Source organism: Myxocyprinus asiaticus, chromosome 16, assembly GCF_019703515.2.
Source record: "Myxocyprinus asiaticus isolate MX2 ecotype Aquarium Trade chromosome 16, UBuf_Myxa_2, whole genome shotgun sequence".
Classification (NCBI taxonomy): domain Eukaryota; kingdom Metazoa; phylum Chordata; class Actinopteri; order Cypriniformes; family Catostomidae; genus Myxocyprinus; species Myxocyprinus asiaticus.
In genome coordinates, this window is record NC_059359.1 from 28,327,917 (window position 1) to 28,346,179 (window position 18,263).

Sequence of the window (18,263 nt, forward strand, 5' to 3'; positions counted from 1 at the left end):
ATCCTTCCAATTTGTCTTTGGGGAACTTTGTTCTCAAAGTGCTGGATTATTTGCTGAAGCATCTGTTGGCAAATTGACAAGTCTCGAATGATCCTTGCTCTTGAAGGACTGGCTGTTTTTGGAAGCTCCTTATATATGACACGATTGCCTCACCTTTTTAACATCTCCTGTTTCATATTGCCTTGTTATTTTAACTTGTCAAATTGTTATTAGTCTTACAGGTGCATCTCAATAAATTAGAATGTCGTGGAAAAGTTCATTTATTCCAGTAATTCAACTCAAATTGTGAAACTCGTGTATTAAATAAATTCAATGCACACAGACTGAAGTAGTTTAAGTCTTTGGTTCTTTTAATTGTGATGATTTTGGCTCACATTTAACAAAAACCCACCAATTCACTATCTCAAAAAATTAGAATACATCATAAGACCAATAAAAAAAAAACATTTTTAGTGAATTGTTGGCCTTCTGGAAAGTATGTTCATTTACTGTATATGTACTCAATACTTGGTAGGGGCTCCTTTTGCTTTAATTACTGCCTAAAAAATAAATGAACTTTTCCACGACATTCTAATTTATTGAGATACACCTGTAAATTGCCCCTGTCTCAACTTTTTTGGAGCATGTTGCAATCACCTGATTTTAAATTAATGTACTTTACAAAAAAAACAAAAAAACAATGAAATTCACAAGGTAAAACATAATATAATGTTTAGTTGTAGTGCTATCAATATAGCAAAGGGAGAATATGTTACAAATCACTCCTTTTTGTTTTTATTAGCATTTTTCATACTGTCCCAACTTTTTTGGAATTGGGGTTGTAATTTGGAATATCCTTAAAAATCTTAAAAATCTAAAAACTTGGAAAAACTTTGATCCAGCCATCATGGGTTCTGTCTTGTCTCATTAGCCTTTCATCTTCTGCTCTCGAGCCATCTGGCAGAGTCCACAGAGAGGACAGTAGGTCATAACCACCCTGTCATCACAGACAGAGCCCTTTTAAAAAGAGAGAAACCACTTATTGCAGTCACATTGCAACAATATTACAGAATTTTAACACTGTATTAGAAGCAGTGAAATGCACAAGCAATCATTAATAGCAAGGAATTGGTATAGGTTAAATCCGTAACCTACGTTGATACGATATTTGTGATGGATGTTGGTGCTCAATGCATCATAGCTCCAGGTGGGAAAGGCAAAGAACAGCTTTCACCATTATCCTGTGTCACCTTACAACCCAAGATGCTAGGAATAAAAGTACCACACATACATGAGGGCAAAACCAGTGTCCAAATTCACACTATTCAACAACATATAGGGAACCGATTACTTCTGTTTGATATGACATCACTGACAAAAAACACACAACACTTACTCTTTCACTCTATTTACTCTGAAGAAACAATAAAGTTGCCTTGTTTTGTGGCCAGTAAGCTGACATAAATAGACATAAAAACACTTTTTCCTTCCATGACTTATATTTTAAAATTTAAAATTAAAAAAATAAATAAAAAATAACTAAATTGGTTTGATCAGTATTAATTAATACATATTAAGTGATGGAATTACTAAACCAAAGTTCAAATGTTTAAAATCATATTATCTCTCTCACCTGTTTCAACGGAGTGGCTTCTGATCTTTTTGAGAGATGTGTCTCACTTGCTCAGGTAAATGTTGTTCAGTTTCAAGTACCTTAGTAAAAAGGAAAAATCACTTCATGCATGACAGAGGGGAGAAAAAACTTTAACAAAGGTATTTATAAAATGTGTGCCCTTGGTTGAAACTGATGGGTGGTTTATGTGACCTGTAAAACTAAACGGTAAAGTGTTTGGTTTCAGGGCGAGAAGTTTTCCTCTCTTTCAGGTCTCCGCACCTTCCATTGAGACAGTTTATGTCTTTTATATGTTTAAAGGAGAACAAGTATGTGTGCATTACCCTTTTTGATGGATGCAACAGTTATTGCCCTCAGACGGTTCACCATACAGTCCTTTTTTGATATAGCACAAATCAAAGTCACAGCAGGATTTCACACCAGGATTTCTGACTTCATTAATACTGTACAACGAACACCCATATTATACCGACTGCTGGTATGACCAGGCCTATAAAGGGATACACCCTTCTTAAATCCTTAATAAAGGTAGATTACTGTTGTTCAGATCTAGAGAAAGAACACTGAAAATTGGAATTTGAGTTTCAACTTTTTGCTTGTGAAGTATTGACAGGTAGAATGCAGAAAACTGTCATTTCAGTTTGAAATTTGTGAGTGTTGACATCATGAAAATATTAATTTTCCATACAGTGCTGATTTACTAGTACATTTACCTGGCAGATGCATTTTTAACAAGACAATTTCAAAGAAAATGCATGTGTTGTGTTGTGAAAGTTGATTATAGCTAAGGATATAAATTGGGTGCATATGTTTGTCAGACAATGTCCAAATAATGTTTAATAAACATATATGTCAGCCATATTTTGTTCTGTATATGTGCTGTGTCCTTATTTTTTAAATAAACTATGATTCCAGCATTAAAGGAATTGTTCAAACAAAAATGAAAATTGTCTCATAATTTACTCACCCTCATGCCATCCCAGATGTGAATGAATTTCTTTCTTCAGCAGAACACAAATGAAGATTTTTAGAAGAATATCTCTGATCTGTTGGTTAATGGGTGCCAAAATTTTGAAGCTCCAAAAATCCAACTCGATGTCATTAAAAGTCGTACATAATTTATGAGTTGGCTATTTCGTATGGTCTCGCACGATGTTGTTCGCATAAACTGGTATGACTTCATCACGTGCAAATTCCTGGATGTCTAATGTGGAAGTAAGTGCGAGTTGTGCACACGAGGTATTAAGGACACACTTATTAATATTATGCCTTAACCCAAACCCCTTATCTAAACCTAACCGATCAGTAAGTGTGTAAACATGATAGGAAACTGTTGTGTGTGACAGAAGTATTAGATGGAAACGATGTCCAGCGACATCATTGGCTATAGTGAAAGTCGTAGGAATTCAAACGAGTGCAGTCGCACAATATCATATGAATTAGCCATACAAAGTCACACAAATCCTGACGATTTCACTGTGAGAGTTTGTTGCAAAATTACATGTCAACATAAAAGTAATCCCTAAGACTCCAGTGGTTAAATCTATATCTTAAGAAGTGCAAGAAACAGATCAATATTTAAGTCCATTTGTAATATAAAATTCTCCTCCCTGCTCAATCTCGACTTTTACTTTTTTGTTTTTGTGTTTTTGGTGATTCACATTCTTCATGCATGTGTGCCATACTGGGCACGAAGAAGAATTTGTAGCAAAAATTTACTTAAATTGATCTGTTTCTCACCCATACCTATATTACTTCTGATGATGAGAGAAATTAAATTTTTGGGTGAACTATTCATTTAAGGCCCTGTGGCTTTAGCTCAATCAAACTTCTTTGATTACTAACACATATTGTTGAGTATCAGTAGGTTAAAATGACTCCAGTTGGAGTGGAAAATTTGAAATGTCCTGTCAGTTGTCTATTTTTATTTATTATTATTTATTTTTTTTAAGAATTGTGATATTATGTAGGTCTATGTCTTTGTTCATATCTTTGTCTTTTTTTTTTTTTTTGTCTATGTTTCTATTGAGTTGTATATTGCATTAATAAAAAAATTAATTAAAAAAGTTAAGCTCAATCAACAGCATTTGTGGCATAATGTTCATTACTACACAAAAAATATTTCTACTCATTCCTCATTTATATAAAAAAAAAGGGGGCCAATTAAAAATATAAAAATATACATTAAAATGTACATTGTTTCAAAGGTATTACCATAAGACGTAAACTTTATACGTGTTAACATGATTTTGTGTGATAACTCGCATACATTATCTGTGTAAAGTTATCCAATATTACAACACTGTTACCATGAAATGTAATGCTGGAAAACCCTGTAGGCGATTTTATCACACTAAAATCATGTAGGGCAGAGATTTTATCACACTAAAATTATGTTAAAATGTATAATGTATACATCTAGTTTTAGCGTTTATGGACTGGCTCCATTCACCTCCATTGTAAGTGCCTTACAGTTAGCACAATTTTTGTTTTTGTTAATTTGAAATAAATGAGGGACAATTTGAAATTATTTGATGTTGTAATCAACATTATGCCACAAATGCTGTAAATTTAGCTTATTAAACATTCCTTTAACTTTGTTAGAAGTTATAAACTTCATTTCACATCTGAAAGATTCAAATGAATTTTCTGTGAATGTTTTGCAGGTTCAAAAGTCAGTTCCTCTCTCATAAAGAGCACTTTAACCACACACAGACTTGCATGTAGTCCACAAGCTTGCACAATGTCTGAATTTGAAGACAGTGATGTTGAACGTTGTTCAACCGTTCTCTCAAAACCACACACTCCAGTTTCAAATGTATTGCCCAGGAATAAAATAACAGATCTGAAACACCACCATGGTTTCATTACCATCATTGGAAACAAGAAGTTCTGTGGTACATAAGCAACTGTTAAAATGTAGACCTATGAAAAAGATATACTGTGCAGACATTTCTGTTTAAATTTATTTAATCTGTCATGCAAGAATAATAATTTTGTCAAAGTAAAAACAGGTCAATACAAATAATTAAAAAGAGGAAAGTCACTTAATAATTACATTAACTGAGGATGTGTAAGTAGAAATCGAATAGAACAAATGTCAAAGTAAATTAATTTCTGGTGTAATAAACAATGTTGATCTCCAACAGGCAGCCTAAGTTTCAGGAGTGGTGCCTGATACAAACAGTTGAGAATGTGTCACAGAAATAGTGCCGCTCAGTGCTGAACAGGTTTATTGCAGGTCACAAATTAATTGCAGGTCTTTAAGATATTAAAGACATTACAGCATAATTTTCTGTAAAACTGCTTTGAAATGATGTGTGTTGTGAAAAGCATTATACAAATAAAAATGACTTGACAAATAAATCTCTCAGAATAGCTAACGGTTAAGAACAGTCATTGAAAGTAGGTATAACTAAAATTATCAACTTTAAATTATCAACAATTTAAAAGTTTTTATTAATATACCATACATAACTAGTCTGTCATTTGTCGGAACAGTCTTGTGCAATATAGGCCTAACAACTTTACCACTCAGCTATTCAGGAAACCTTATCAAAGGAAAGCTATCAAAGAAAAGCTCGATCAGTCTTATAATTGTCACAAACTCAGTTTCCCAGCAAGCAACGCGGCCTCCAAACATGGCTGCCCCGGACTCCAATTCCCACAACACAATGCAACACTCTCAATCGCTGGACTTCTGACTACACACACCTGCATGCAATTTCAGACCCTTTATAAGAGACTTTCAGCTACAGTCACATTGTGAAGTATACGTTCTCTTCCCTTGTGTTTAATGGTGCCAAGCCTTCATCGTTTGCATGATACTTTGTTATAGCTCCTTTGCCTGTTTTGACCACGAGTTTATTCTAGCCCTGTTTTGTCTGTTTGCCGATCGCCTGACCTTCTGCCTGTACTCATTGTCGTCTTTATTGGATTGTTGCCTAAACTTAATTAATCTGCCATACTGCACTTGCATCCTACTCTCCTGGTGATATTACCTGACAGAATACTTTGCCGATTCTCGTGGATGCAGCAGGCAACATGGAGTAGAAACAAGCTTTTACTCATCATGGACAGTTAATGGAACAACAACAACAATCCCTTACTGGTCTCAATGCCAAGGTTGATCTCATCACGCAAGCTATCTCTGCATCACCTCCTCCTACACGTACTATCGCTATTAACTCACCTGATGGCAGAAAAATGGGAGAGAAACTCTTGTAAATCACTCAAGAAAATCGCTGTGTGTCTTATGCCCTGGAGTTCAGAACAATCGCTGCTGGAAGTGGTTTTAATGACACTGCACTCAAGTCGTCGAGGGTTAAACCCAGAGATCTCAACCGAGCTGGCATACATGGATAAACATCTTACCCTCAACTCATTCATCGATCTATCAATCCGTCTTGATCTTTTGCTGTTACATCTTTATTTGCCTATTGTCAAGAAAACACCGCAACCTCCTAACAAAACCATGAAACCCTTAAATCGGATATGCAAGACTAAATAAATTTTTTGGGTGGGATAACACTAGCCAAGCTCCGGTGGTCGATTTCCCCATTGCAGTCAGCTGTAATGACCACGGAGCGTACCTCATTGTTTTCAGCACTCTCTTCCAAAGTGAATGATCCCCACTGATGTCGGTACGTTTGGCCATGAAAGCCATTTCTCATAGGGTATCCGCGCCCATGCCTGCCACGGTAAACGAGCCAACGCCTCGGAGGTCGTTCCCCAGTCGCTGCCGGTATTCCTGACCACGACGACTCCGCCCTTGGAGTCTTCTACGGCTTCGCCCCTCAAGCCTCCCACGGCTCTGCCCCTCGGGCATCTCCTGGCTCCGCCTGCCTTCGTCAAGCATCCCTTTGCTCCGCCCTCAACCCCAGAAACTCCACCTCATACGACACAGCCAGCTCTTACTCCTGTTGTTCCGCCTCCTGTCCCTGCCCTGTGGTCTCCTCCTGATCCTGAATTGCCTGTCGTCTTTATTGGATTGTTGCCTAAACTTCATTAAACTGCCATACTGCACTTGCATGCTACTCCTGTTGATATTACCTGACAATTGTATAAATTTATGTATTTTCTTGGCACGGTACTTGGTAGTAGAGAGAATTTCATATAAAATCTTTTCATATAAATAAAAAAATACAAATAATATACACAAAGCTACACTGGGGTTATGTTGATTTACGTATACAGTATATACCACCATTGTTTGGACTGGAGATACTAGCCAGCATATAGAATATAGCAAAAAAGAAGGATATGGTTAAAATTCTGAGTAGGTGCTAACACACCTCAGAGCAGTTCTGTGAAAAGTAAAGAAATGTAGGTCATGGTTTAGTCATACTAGCATGCCCACACAACCATGACTGGCTTCAGCAGATGATTCAATAATTTCATTTATAAAGTCAAGATACATTTTGATCCAATAAAAACTGGATCAGAAAAGTTACAAATTTACTCTTAAACTTTTGCCTTTTTCAAATTTTGTTTTGATGTATTTACATTTAGGACTCAAGATGGCGCCGAGTATGGCTGCTGCGTTGCGAGCTCCGACACAACATAGTAATGTTTTGTTTGTTTTGTTCACAATTCTTATGTTTTTTTGTCTTGGATGTTGTCTGCCTTATTGTCAACGACAGACAAACACTTTTGGTTCAGCAATTTCACACCGTAAACCGGACTTCACATTCCTCAATGCCGACCCGCTGTTTACAAACACGCAAGCGGAGCCCTTTGTCTGGGCAGCACGGCCGCGGAAACGCAAAAGGAAAAAGGGAAACAGAGCCGGCGTTCTCATCAGAGTAAGACGCTGTGCAAATCGACCCCTGCTACCCAGTATTCTTCTGGCAAATGTTCAGTCTCTGGATAACAAGCTCTGCGAGCTGAAAGCGTGGATCTCTTTCCAACGAGATACAAGGGACTGCTGCATTACCTGCCTTACGGAAACTTGGATGTCTGTGGAGATTCCAGACTCAGCCATTGAACCCACGGGGTTCTCCGTGCACCGAGCGGACAGAGTGAAAGACCTCTCAGGTAAAACTAGAGGAGGTGGTGTATGTTTTATGATCAACAAATCCTGGTGTGATCAGAGGAACGTTCATTCTATCAAGTCTTTCTGCTCTCCTGATCTGGAATTTCTCATGCTTCTGTGTCGACCATTCTGGCTACCGAGGGAATTCACAGCGGTCATTATCACTGCTGTGTACATTCCCCCACAAGCCGACACAGACCGGGCGCTCAAGGAACTGTATGGGATTATAAGTGAGCAGGAAACTGCGCACCCTGAGGCCGCGTTCATTGTGACCGGGGACTTTAATAAAGCCAGTTTAAAATCAGTCGCACCAAAATACCACCAGCACATTAGTTTCAACACACGAGGGGACCGGGTTTTGGACCATTGCTACTCTCCCTTCCGGGATGGCTACAAATCCCTCCCCCGCCCACCATTTGGCAAATCGGACCACTCTTCCATTCTGCTTCTGCCCGCTTACAGGCAGAAATTGAAACAGGAAGCACCCACCCTCAGAATGATCCAGTGCTGGTCGGACCAGTCAGACTCTACGCTACAGGATTGTTTTGATCACATGGACTGGGAGATGTTCCGGTCCGCCTCTGATGACGACATCGAGCTTTACACTGATAGCATAATGTGCTTCATCAGAACGTGCGTAGAGGACGTGGTTCCGACCAGAACAGTATGGATCTATCCGAATCAGAAACCTTGGATTAATAGAGATGTTCGCGTGGCACTTAATGTTCGGACCTCCGCTTTTAAATCCGGGAACGCGGAGGAGCAAAAACAAGCCAGTTATGCCCTCCGAAAAACTATCAGAACCGCAAAACACCAGTACAGGAGCAAGATTGAAGGACAGTTTAACACCACCAACTCTAGAAGCATGTGGCAGGGAATTAACATCATCACGGACTTTAAAGGGAATAAAAACTCCACCATGAACACCGCTGCCTCTCTCCCGGATGAGCTAAATACTTTTTATGCTCGTTTCGAGGGAAATAACACCGCCCTCGCGGAGAGAGCTCTCGCGGCTGAAGCTACAGAGGTTAGTTCACTCTCCGTCTCTGTAGCGGATGTAACCCGATCCTTCCGACAGGTGAATATCCGCAAAGCTGCGGGCCCAGACGGCATTCCGGGCTGCCTCATCAGAGTGTGCGCGAACCAGCTGGCTGGTGTTTTTACGGACATTTTCAACCTTTCCCTCTCTTTGTCTGTAGTCCCCACATGCTTTAAAACATCCACCATTGTGCCTGTTCCAAAACAATCAAAAATAACTTGTTTAAATGACTGGCGTCCTGTTGCTTTGACCCCCATCATCAGCAAATGCTTTGAGAGACTAATCAGAGATTACATCTGCTCTGTCTTGCCACTCAATCTTGACCCGCTGCAGTTTGCTTACTGCAACAACCGCTCCACTGATGATGCCATTGCATCTACAATACACACTGCTCTCTCCCACCTGGAAAAAAAGAACACTTATGTGAGAATGCTGTTTGTAGACTACAGCTCAGCATTCAACACCATAGTGCCCTCCAAGCTAGATGAGAAACTCCGGGCTCTGGGCTTAAACAGCTCGCTGTGTAGCTGGATCCTGGACTTCCTGTCAAGCAGACGCCAGGTGGTTAGAATAGGCAGCAACATCTCCTCATCACTGATCCTCAACACTGGAGCCCCACAGGGCTGTGTTCTCAGCCCACTACTGTATTCCTTGTACACACATGACTGTGTGGCAACACATAGCTCCAATGCCATCATTAAGTTTGCTGATGACACGACAGTGGTAGGTCTGATCACTGACAATGATGAAACAGCCTACAGAGAGGAGGTGCACACTCTGACACACTGGTGTCAGGAGCACAACCTCTCTCTCAACGTTAGTAAGACAAAGGAGCTTGTGGTGGACTTCAGGAGAAAAGACAGAGAACACAGTCTCATCACCATCAATGGAGCACCAGTGGAGAGAGTCAGCAGCTTCAAGTTCCTGGGTGTCCACATCACTGAGGAACTCACATGGTCCATCCACACTGAAGTTGTTGTGAAGAAGGCTCATCAGCACCTCTTCTTCCTGATACGGCTGAGGAAGTTTGGAATGAACCGCCACATCCTCACACGGTTCTACACCTGCACTGTAGAGAGCAACCTGACTGGCTGCATCTCCGCCTGGTACGGCAATAGCACCGCCCACAACCGCAAAGCACTGCAAAGGGTGGTGCGAACTGCCAGACACATCATCGGAGGTGAGCTTCCCTTCCTCCAGGAAATATATACAAGGTGGTGTGTGAAAAAAGCTCGGAGGATCATCAGAGACTCCAGCCACCCGAGCCATGGGCTGTTCTCACTGCTACCATCAGGCAGGCGGTATCGCAGCATCAGGACCCGCACCAGCCGACTTCATGACAGCTTCTTCCCCCAAGCAATCAGACTTCTGAACTCTTGATCTCCCAAGATCAAAATACATCAGCACTGCACTTTATTACCCTTACTCTTATATCTCACACGGACTGTCATAAATTATATTATTATTATATTATATTCTCTCTTAATAACTGACTATCAACCGACAGCTGAATGCCAATACAGTACAATACTGTACATTCTATATATACTATATATACTTTTTTATATATTTTATTTTTTATTTTTATTGAATAATGTGTATCTATATAGTGCGTATTGTATACTGTACAGTGTATGTTATTATTTGTATATTGTTGAGTGTAATTATGTTTATATCAGATGTTTAAATTGTGTTGTGTTAATTTGATGTTATTGTAAATTGGTACTGTCTCATCATTGTCACGACTGCTATGTTGATCGGAACTGCACCCAAGAATTTCACACACCATTGCACTTGTGTAAATGGCTGTGTGACAATAAAGTAATTTGATTTGATTACTGCTTTACTCTTGACTAAGGTCACATTGCTATGCCTGACACATTGACCTTATCACAAACCAAGGTGTGAAGTTTTTGCAACACTTGTTACTCTTACAACACATCTGCAGACAAGGGCATAGATTTGGCTTGAACACTGGGCAGTGGGGGGTCTAACAGTAACATACAGGTAAATGTAAATAGGCCACACGTTTTGTTTTATACCAACATGGGGACTTTCCATAGACTTCTATGGATTTTATATGGATCTAACCATTTCTATCACTTAACCCTCACAGAAACCTTTTTGCATTTCACATTTTAAAAAACAAAACATCATTTAGTATGTTTAATAAGCCATTTCCCTCATGGGGACCGCTGACTCGTCCCCACAATGGAGGTTAAACCTGTACACACACACACACTCAAATCTGTATAAAGAATTGGAACATACACATTTTAATTAGGAATTGTGCATAGGCTTCCTGTTCACTAAACAGGAAAGAGTTATTAGCATATCATAAAAGAGGCCATACAATTATTTTCTAGCAGTAAAAGGTATAAACAATATTAACTAAAATGTATCTTCCTGGTGTTACAAATACAGAGATTTCAAGCTGTTCTCTTTAAAGAAACCAATTAAGGATGTTGAAAAGGTTTCCAGTTAGAGTAGGTTTTTTTTTTGAGAGAGAGCAAAAGGGAAGAGAGAAAAAATGTGGCCAGGAAGCACAAAGATGAACGTGTTTCCTGAATTATTTTAGTTATACTCAGACCTCCATCGGGGCCAATCAGCCTCTGCACTGATAACACAGAGAGAATAAGTAAGATACTTTTTTTATTTATTTTGGATGCTGATTGTTAATGTTGATCCCTGATAAATTAAATATAGTTATTTTGATTTAATAAAGAGAAGCATAATTTTATTAATCAGCTTTAAACGTCATTCTCACTAGATTTTAACAGTTTCAATGCATTGTGAAAGGATTTTAGTTAAAAAAAGAAATTACAGTAAGAATATTTTCATATTTTACATTCAGTACAAAAGTTACTGCAAGTAATAATTTCCTTGTCTTTTCCAAATGATATTTTGTAAACAAAAAAATAAATAAATAAAAAATACACACCCAAATTGTTTAAAATACATGTAGTAAATTATGAAAGATAATGATACAAATATGTCAATTTTTTTATTATTTTATATTTTTACATTCAAAAGCCAAACTTATGCAATACTAATTCTCAGCATTTTAAGTTCCCTCTAGTACTCTTCTAATCCTGCTTTTTGCCCCACGAAACTTTAATCTTAAAAGTCTTTACTTTATACTTTACACTTTATAACTCCATTTTTGTACACTTTCAGCTTTACCAACCTGCCACTGCCACGTTTCTAACTTTTACAATTTAACAAATTTGAGATGTTTCTTAAAAAAAAAAAAAACTAGCAGCTTTTAGAATTTGTCTGTTGTCAGCAAACTGGGGATTTCAAAAAATTATGTTTTTGTCAGATTAATGCAGTTTTATTTCCCTTTTCAGACAGCCTTCAGTTCCCGTTTGTAGTATTTGTATAACATACATTAGTAGAAATTTTATGTGGTCTAGAGTACTTCTCTAACTTTTTCACTTTGTATTTTTCTCTCCTGGCATTTGTCCTGAAAGAAAGGAGAGACGAGTGCATCTCGTGCCCACTATTCTACTTGTCATGAAGAATACTTCATCAACCACGAATGTCTATGATGTAAGTGTTAATATGAATCAGATATGTCTATGAGCTTATAATGTTTGATAAACACTTCACTTTGAACAGTACAACTGTGAAAATCAACAAGAAACTGAAATTCCATTACTCTCTCTGTTAAAGTATCCAGATTATGACTACAATTCCACCTATCCCGACGATGATAATGACGATGCTGCCCCCTGCAGTTTGAGGGATACATGGACCTTCGTTAGCAACTTTGCCCCTCTGTCTTACATCCTGGTCTTTATCTTGGCACTAGTGGGTAACATTCTGGTACTGTGTGTGATCCGCCGCTATCGGCAATCTCGACACAACCCCTGCTCCTTCTCACTCACAGACACCTTCTTGCTCCATTTGGCCATCTCTGACCTCTTACTGGCTGTGACACTGCCATTTTTTGCTGTGCAGTGGATCAATGAGTGGATCTTCGGCTTGTCTGCATGTAAGATTGCTGGAGCGCTGTTCTCACTGAATGTCTACTGCGGTGTGCTGTTTCTGGCCTGCATTAGCTTTGATCGCTACCTGGCCATCGTACATGCCGTCAATATCAGCTGGAGACGCAAGAGCTGCCACGCTCAGCTGGCCTGTACTGTGATCTGGGTTGTCTGCTTGGGTCTCTCCACTGTGGATGTGTTCTACCGTGATGTGGTGGTGTTGTATGGCAGAAATCAGCAAGTGTGTCAAATTGTGTTTTCTCAAGAGAGTTCTCAGCAATGGCAGATCGGCATGCAGCTGGTCAGCCTGTTTCTTGGATTTGTACTTCCCCTACTGGTCATGCTCTACTGTTACATACGCATTTTCAAAGCATTGTGCCACGCCAGCACGCGTAGACAGAAACGACGCTCGCTGAGGCTCATCATCTCTTTGGTGGTTGTGTTTGTGGTGAGTTGGGCACCTTATAATGTCCTGCGGATGACTGACAGTCTAAAGACACTGGGGGTCATTGCCAACACCTGCGGGCTGAACAAGGTGCTGGATGTGGGCATTCTGGTAACAGAAAGCATGGGGCTGGCACATTGTGCTTTAAATCCACTCCTCTATGGCCTTGTGGGGGTAAAGTTCCGTCATGAGCTTGCCCAGATGTGCAAGACTGTGTTAGGACCCCAAGGGTGCCTTGGATTAGTAGGATGGGCACAAAGTCGGAGATCAACCCGCAGGCCTACTGGATCATTCAGCTCAGTGGACAGTGAGAATACCTCCTACTTCTCTGTCATGGCATGAAAAGAGTGAAGGGAGAGAAGAAATACACTGAGAAAAGGAAAATAAAGACTGGCATGCACATGGAAAGAAAAAAGAAGTGTAGTCACCAGTGACAAGAGGTGAAATGACAATTGCTTTACTCAGGAATTGAAAAGGAATCACTATTTTAGTTTGTACAGATAGAGTGACATAAAAAAAAATAGTTTACATGCAAGTTCTCTCTTCAAACCAGGGCATTGGCTAATGAAGAACATCTTTTCTGAAATACATGCTATTTGAGAGCCTTAATGTTATAAAATCACATTTCAAAATCAAATCTATTCTTGTGTTATAGATATTGTTGATATTGTCTATTTTGATGTGTTAGCATTTCTACCTTGTTGTGGCAGTTGTAACCATGACAATGAATTATCCCTTGGTTGTCTGGGTCACAAAGAGGAAGTGAAACCATTCTTCTACACTGCATCAAACAAATTAAATCCTTAACAAGATTTTCATTATTGGTTCTACATCACTGCTCTCCTCTTGCACTGTAACATTAAATGGTGCTTTGAATTGTTTGTCTTTTTATTAATCTGTTTTTTTGATATTATGAGTGGATTGTCAGACACATAGTCATGGCGGTTAAAGTATATTTTCTTTAATGTAATTTTTGTAATGTACTTTTTGTAACCTCTAATAAAGTGTAGATACCCATGATTGTAATAAAGATTTGAGAGACATACAATTAATTTCCTTGAAGATACATGCAGTTCTGAGAACTGCAGCCACACAGGAAGCACAGGTCAATATGTGTAATCGCTGTCTTCACATCTATATTGAAATCAGCTCTTTTTTATTTTCAGAGATTAGTGTAAATTAGTATGTTAATACATGTTAGCAATAACATAAATATTGTTGAGAAAAAGTGAAACATTTCTTTCAAAGTCAGTTTATTGTCATTTCTCTTCTGCATCAAAATAAAGTGTCCCCAGAAACCACAATGCAAGTCTTGACAAATGTGACAAACACTTAACACTGTGTGCAGGAGACACAGTTAATTAATACAAACACACCTACAATTTCCAATAAATATAGACAGTAAAAACAGCATATAGCATATATACATTTTATTTGTTCTTTTCTGGAGTGTTTTTTTTTTTTTTTTACAATAATGAATTATGTCTCTTTGCTTTGTTTTTGACATGAGAGACATAATGAATGTACTTACGATCTAAGTGCTTGAAATACTGACATATGCAAACAAGTCCCTTCAAAGCAAATCGTTTGACAAGGCAGCCATCTTGGCAGCTATTTTCTAGTCTATTTTCAACTCCAATGAACAGCTGAGCTCCTTTATTTGCTTTATTAGAAACCTTAAACACACACACACACCAACAAAAAGGACAGCCAGGGAACCAAGTAAACATCTTATAAAGGTTACAGTGAGTTTAATTTTTTTATTTTATTTTTTTTGTTCTTTTGCCAAGTCATGTATGGAGAGGATATGATTTGACGGAGGATCAGGACATGCTGAAAGTCGAATTTGAAAATCCACAGAAGCTCAGTGTTCGCTATACACAAAACCACAGCTTTGTTACAAAGAGTTACAGATTTCACAGCTCTCTTAATCTTTAAAGAACCAGTTAAATCAGAATTGAAGGCTTCAGTTCTGTGGCTTTTAGTCAATATCTGTTGGCTTGTCCATGTACACTCACTGAGCATTTTATTAGGAACACCTGTGCATCTACTTACTCATGTGATTATCTAATCAGCCAATCGTGTGGCAGCAGTGCAATGCATAAAATCATGCAGATCTAGGGCAGGATCTTCAGTTAATGTTCACATCAACCAGAATGGGGATAAAATGTGGTCTCAGTGATTTTGACTGTGGCATGATTGTTGGTGCCAGACGGGCTGGTTTGAGTGTTTCTGTAACTGCTGATCTCCTGGGATTTTCATGTTTATTCAGAATGGTGCCAAAAACATCCAGTGAGTGGCAGTTCTGGGGAAAGAAACACCTTGCTGATGAGAGAGGGCAACAGGGAATGGCCAGATGGTTCAAGCTGACAAAGTCTATGGTAACTCAGATAATCACTCTGTACAATTGTAGTGAGCAGAATAGTATCTCAGAATGCACAACATGTCGAACCTTGAGGCTGATCGGCTACAACAGCAGAACACCACGTCGGGCACTTTATTAGGACCATAGTGTTACTAATAAAGTGCTCAGTGAGTTTATATGCTAGGGTACCTGGTAAAGTTGACATAACTTTTAGAAAATATACCCATTTAAAATTACAGACTTTCTCCTCTGGGAAAATCTTACTAAAAATATTGGTGACTCATCTTGCACTCAAGGGTGTATACACACCGATCATTCAGGTGGAGTCGGGGCGCTCAGTTTATTTTCAACTGTTTTATGCTAAATTACTACCTGCTTATTCTATACAGTTTTCACAGAACAACTTCATTTTAGAACTTCAAACACTAGAGGACACTGTTGACACTGCGTGCGTGTGTGACCAAGCAGGGGCAAAATTGCATGGGGTTTGCGGGTATGAGGGAGCTAGTGAGCTACCAGGACCAAGTGATAACCTTCAAACGGCTCTTGGTCAAGTCGAAGAAAACCAACAGTGCGTCATCGTCGTTATCTACTCCTCTTTCACTCTGTAACTCTACGCGCTGTATTTGCCTGGATCAAACAAACGACTCTTAACAGATGGCTTACGTAAAAGAACAAACATGCAGACAGTTTGAGTTGAAGTGTTGGTAACCGAGAGAAAGCGAAACGGAAACATAACAGCACTTGTAAGTTTGCCTTCTCAGCGCTCGTAAAAACACGACAAGAGGTTTATGATTCTGATGTTCAGTTTATTGTTTCCTCTGTCCTGCGGGCTCAAGCCATAAGCTCTGCTGCGCTGTTGTGCCGTGTCTAATGTTTTTTGTTTCGACAACTAAAACTAGACTAGAATTGTATCTCTGTTTAACTAACCAAACAAACGCGTACTGTAGCTAGTTTTTCCAGATTGAACTTGACATGTATGATGAGAGAAGTTAATGGCGTAAACAAACCAACATACTGTGTCTGTATGCAGTAAGTTAAAGCTTTTTTTATTGTCTTGTGTACAGAATATAGTATATTATGTCTATTATATGCATGTACGTATAAAATTTAAATACGTACAGTGGCTGCCTAAAGTTTGGAATAATGTGCAGATTTTGCTCTTATGGAAAGAAATTGGTACTTTTCACCAAAGTGGCATTCAACTGATCACAATGTATAGTCAGGACATTAATAACGTGAAAAATTACAATTTGGAAAAGAGTTCAGAACTTCTTAAACCACTTCAAAGAGTTCTCATCAAAATCCTCCACATGCAACAATGACAGCTTTGCATATCCTTTTTAGATACTTCCTGTAGGAGTTTAGAGAAAGCTGTTTCTTTTGCCATTTTTGACCTAATATTGACCTTGACATGCCAGTATACTGTGGCAACTTAAAAATAAACAAACAATTAAGCTTTCGACTGTATTTGATAATGGCAAATGATTTTTTTTTAGTTCCAAATTAGCAATTTAGTATGATTACTCGAGGATAAGGTGTTTGAGTCATGGCTGCTGGAAATGGGGCCTGTCTAGATATGATCAAATGACTTTTCAAATAGTGATGGTGCTGTTTTTTTACATCAGTAATGTCATCACTATAACTTGTGATCAGTTGAATGCCACTTTGGTGAATTTCCTTCCGAAACCGCAAAATCTTTACCTTATTCCAAACTTTTGGCCGCCAGTGTGTATGTGATTAATATATAGCACTAGAGAGTTGAAGGTAGCAGTAATATTATAAGAGGCAGCTGTTGGAGGTAGAACAGTAAAAGTGCTATGTGTTGATGGTAAGAAGTTGTGAAGTGACTGACAGAAATTAAAAGAAGCAAATACAGTATAAGATCAGTAATCTTCCTCAGAAGGTGTGTGTGTGTCAGTTTTATTTACAGCAGTCAGCTGTCCCACCCAATACTGTGGAAAGTACGCTTTCAGTTTAAGAATTGTTGCCACATCTTGTGAAAACCCAGCATGTGATGGTTTGCTCATAAGAAACCACTCCACTCAAATCACACCAGTAGCTGCACTGGTGTGAGTTTGATATTAATCTATGGTCTGCTCTGTCTCATTGCAGCACACACTGAGCCTTTAAGACTATTTTTATTTTAGTCCAACATGGAGCTAGATCTGCATGGACTGTTTGAGCAAAACAACACATTTGACTACGATGATTATGAGTACAAGGAGGAGGGCTGCCCATCCAGCAAAGTGTCTGGCTCCATGGCAGTCCTCATTCCCTTTCTTTACTCTGTGGGGCTCTTATGGGGATTGCTAGGAAATGGACTCGTGCTGGTAATACTGTGGCGAAAAAGATGGAACTTGAGTGTGATGGACATCTTCGTCCTCTATCTGGGTATAGCGGACATTCTGCTGTTGCTGACATTGCCTCTGTGGGCTGTAGATGCGGTGAAGGGGTGGATCATTGGCACAGGATTCTGCAAACTGGCTGGAGCTTTGCTAAAGGTGAGACGGGCATTAATGATCTATTGTGGATTAAGGTGTTTTTTTTATTAAATTTAGTTTATTGGTCTGAAATGATCTGAGGTCATATTTTGATATCACTTCAGCTTTTACTTTCATTGATAATTCATTGTTAAACATCTAATGCTTAACAGATAATTAATGTATATTCAAATAGTTAGAAATATGAGACTGTGCTTGTTAATGTACTCAGTTTATGTAATGTACATTTAAATACTTGCAGATATTATTTAATAGGGTTCCCACGTGTCCTGGAC

At 38.8% G+C, this 18,263-nt stretch overlaps 2 protein-coding genes across 4 annotated transcripts in view; both read left to right on the forward strand.

Annotated features, from left to right (window-relative positions):
- Positions 1-11,249: 11,249 nt before the first annotated feature.
- Positions 11,250-14,415, forward strand: LOC127453964 (C-X-C chemokine receptor type 3-2-like). The gene is made up of 3 exons (XM_051720823.1): positions 11,250-11,323; positions 12,159-12,237; positions 12,361-14,415. The coding sequence occupies exons 2-3, from the start codon at positions 12,202-12,204 to the stop codon at positions 13,459-13,461; spliced, it is 1,137 nt and encodes a 378-aa protein (XP_051576783.1). The 5' UTR covers positions 11,250-11,323; positions 12,159-12,201; the 3' UTR covers positions 13,462-14,415.
- Positions 14,416-16,038: 1,623 nt separating this feature from the next.
- Positions 16,039-18,263, forward strand: part of LOC127453957 (uncharacterized) — a 67,412-nt gene continuing 65,187 nt past the window's right edge. The window contains exons 1-2 of one of the 3 annotated variants that reach the window (XM_051720801.1): positions 16,039-16,230; positions 17,600-17,988. In XM_051720801.1, the coding sequence (XP_051576761.1) occupies positions 17,641-17,988 (348 nt within the window). In that variant the 5' untranslated portion in view covers positions 16,039-16,230; positions 17,600-17,640. The other 2 variants (XM_051720803.1, XM_051720802.1) reach the window with 2 other exon arrangements.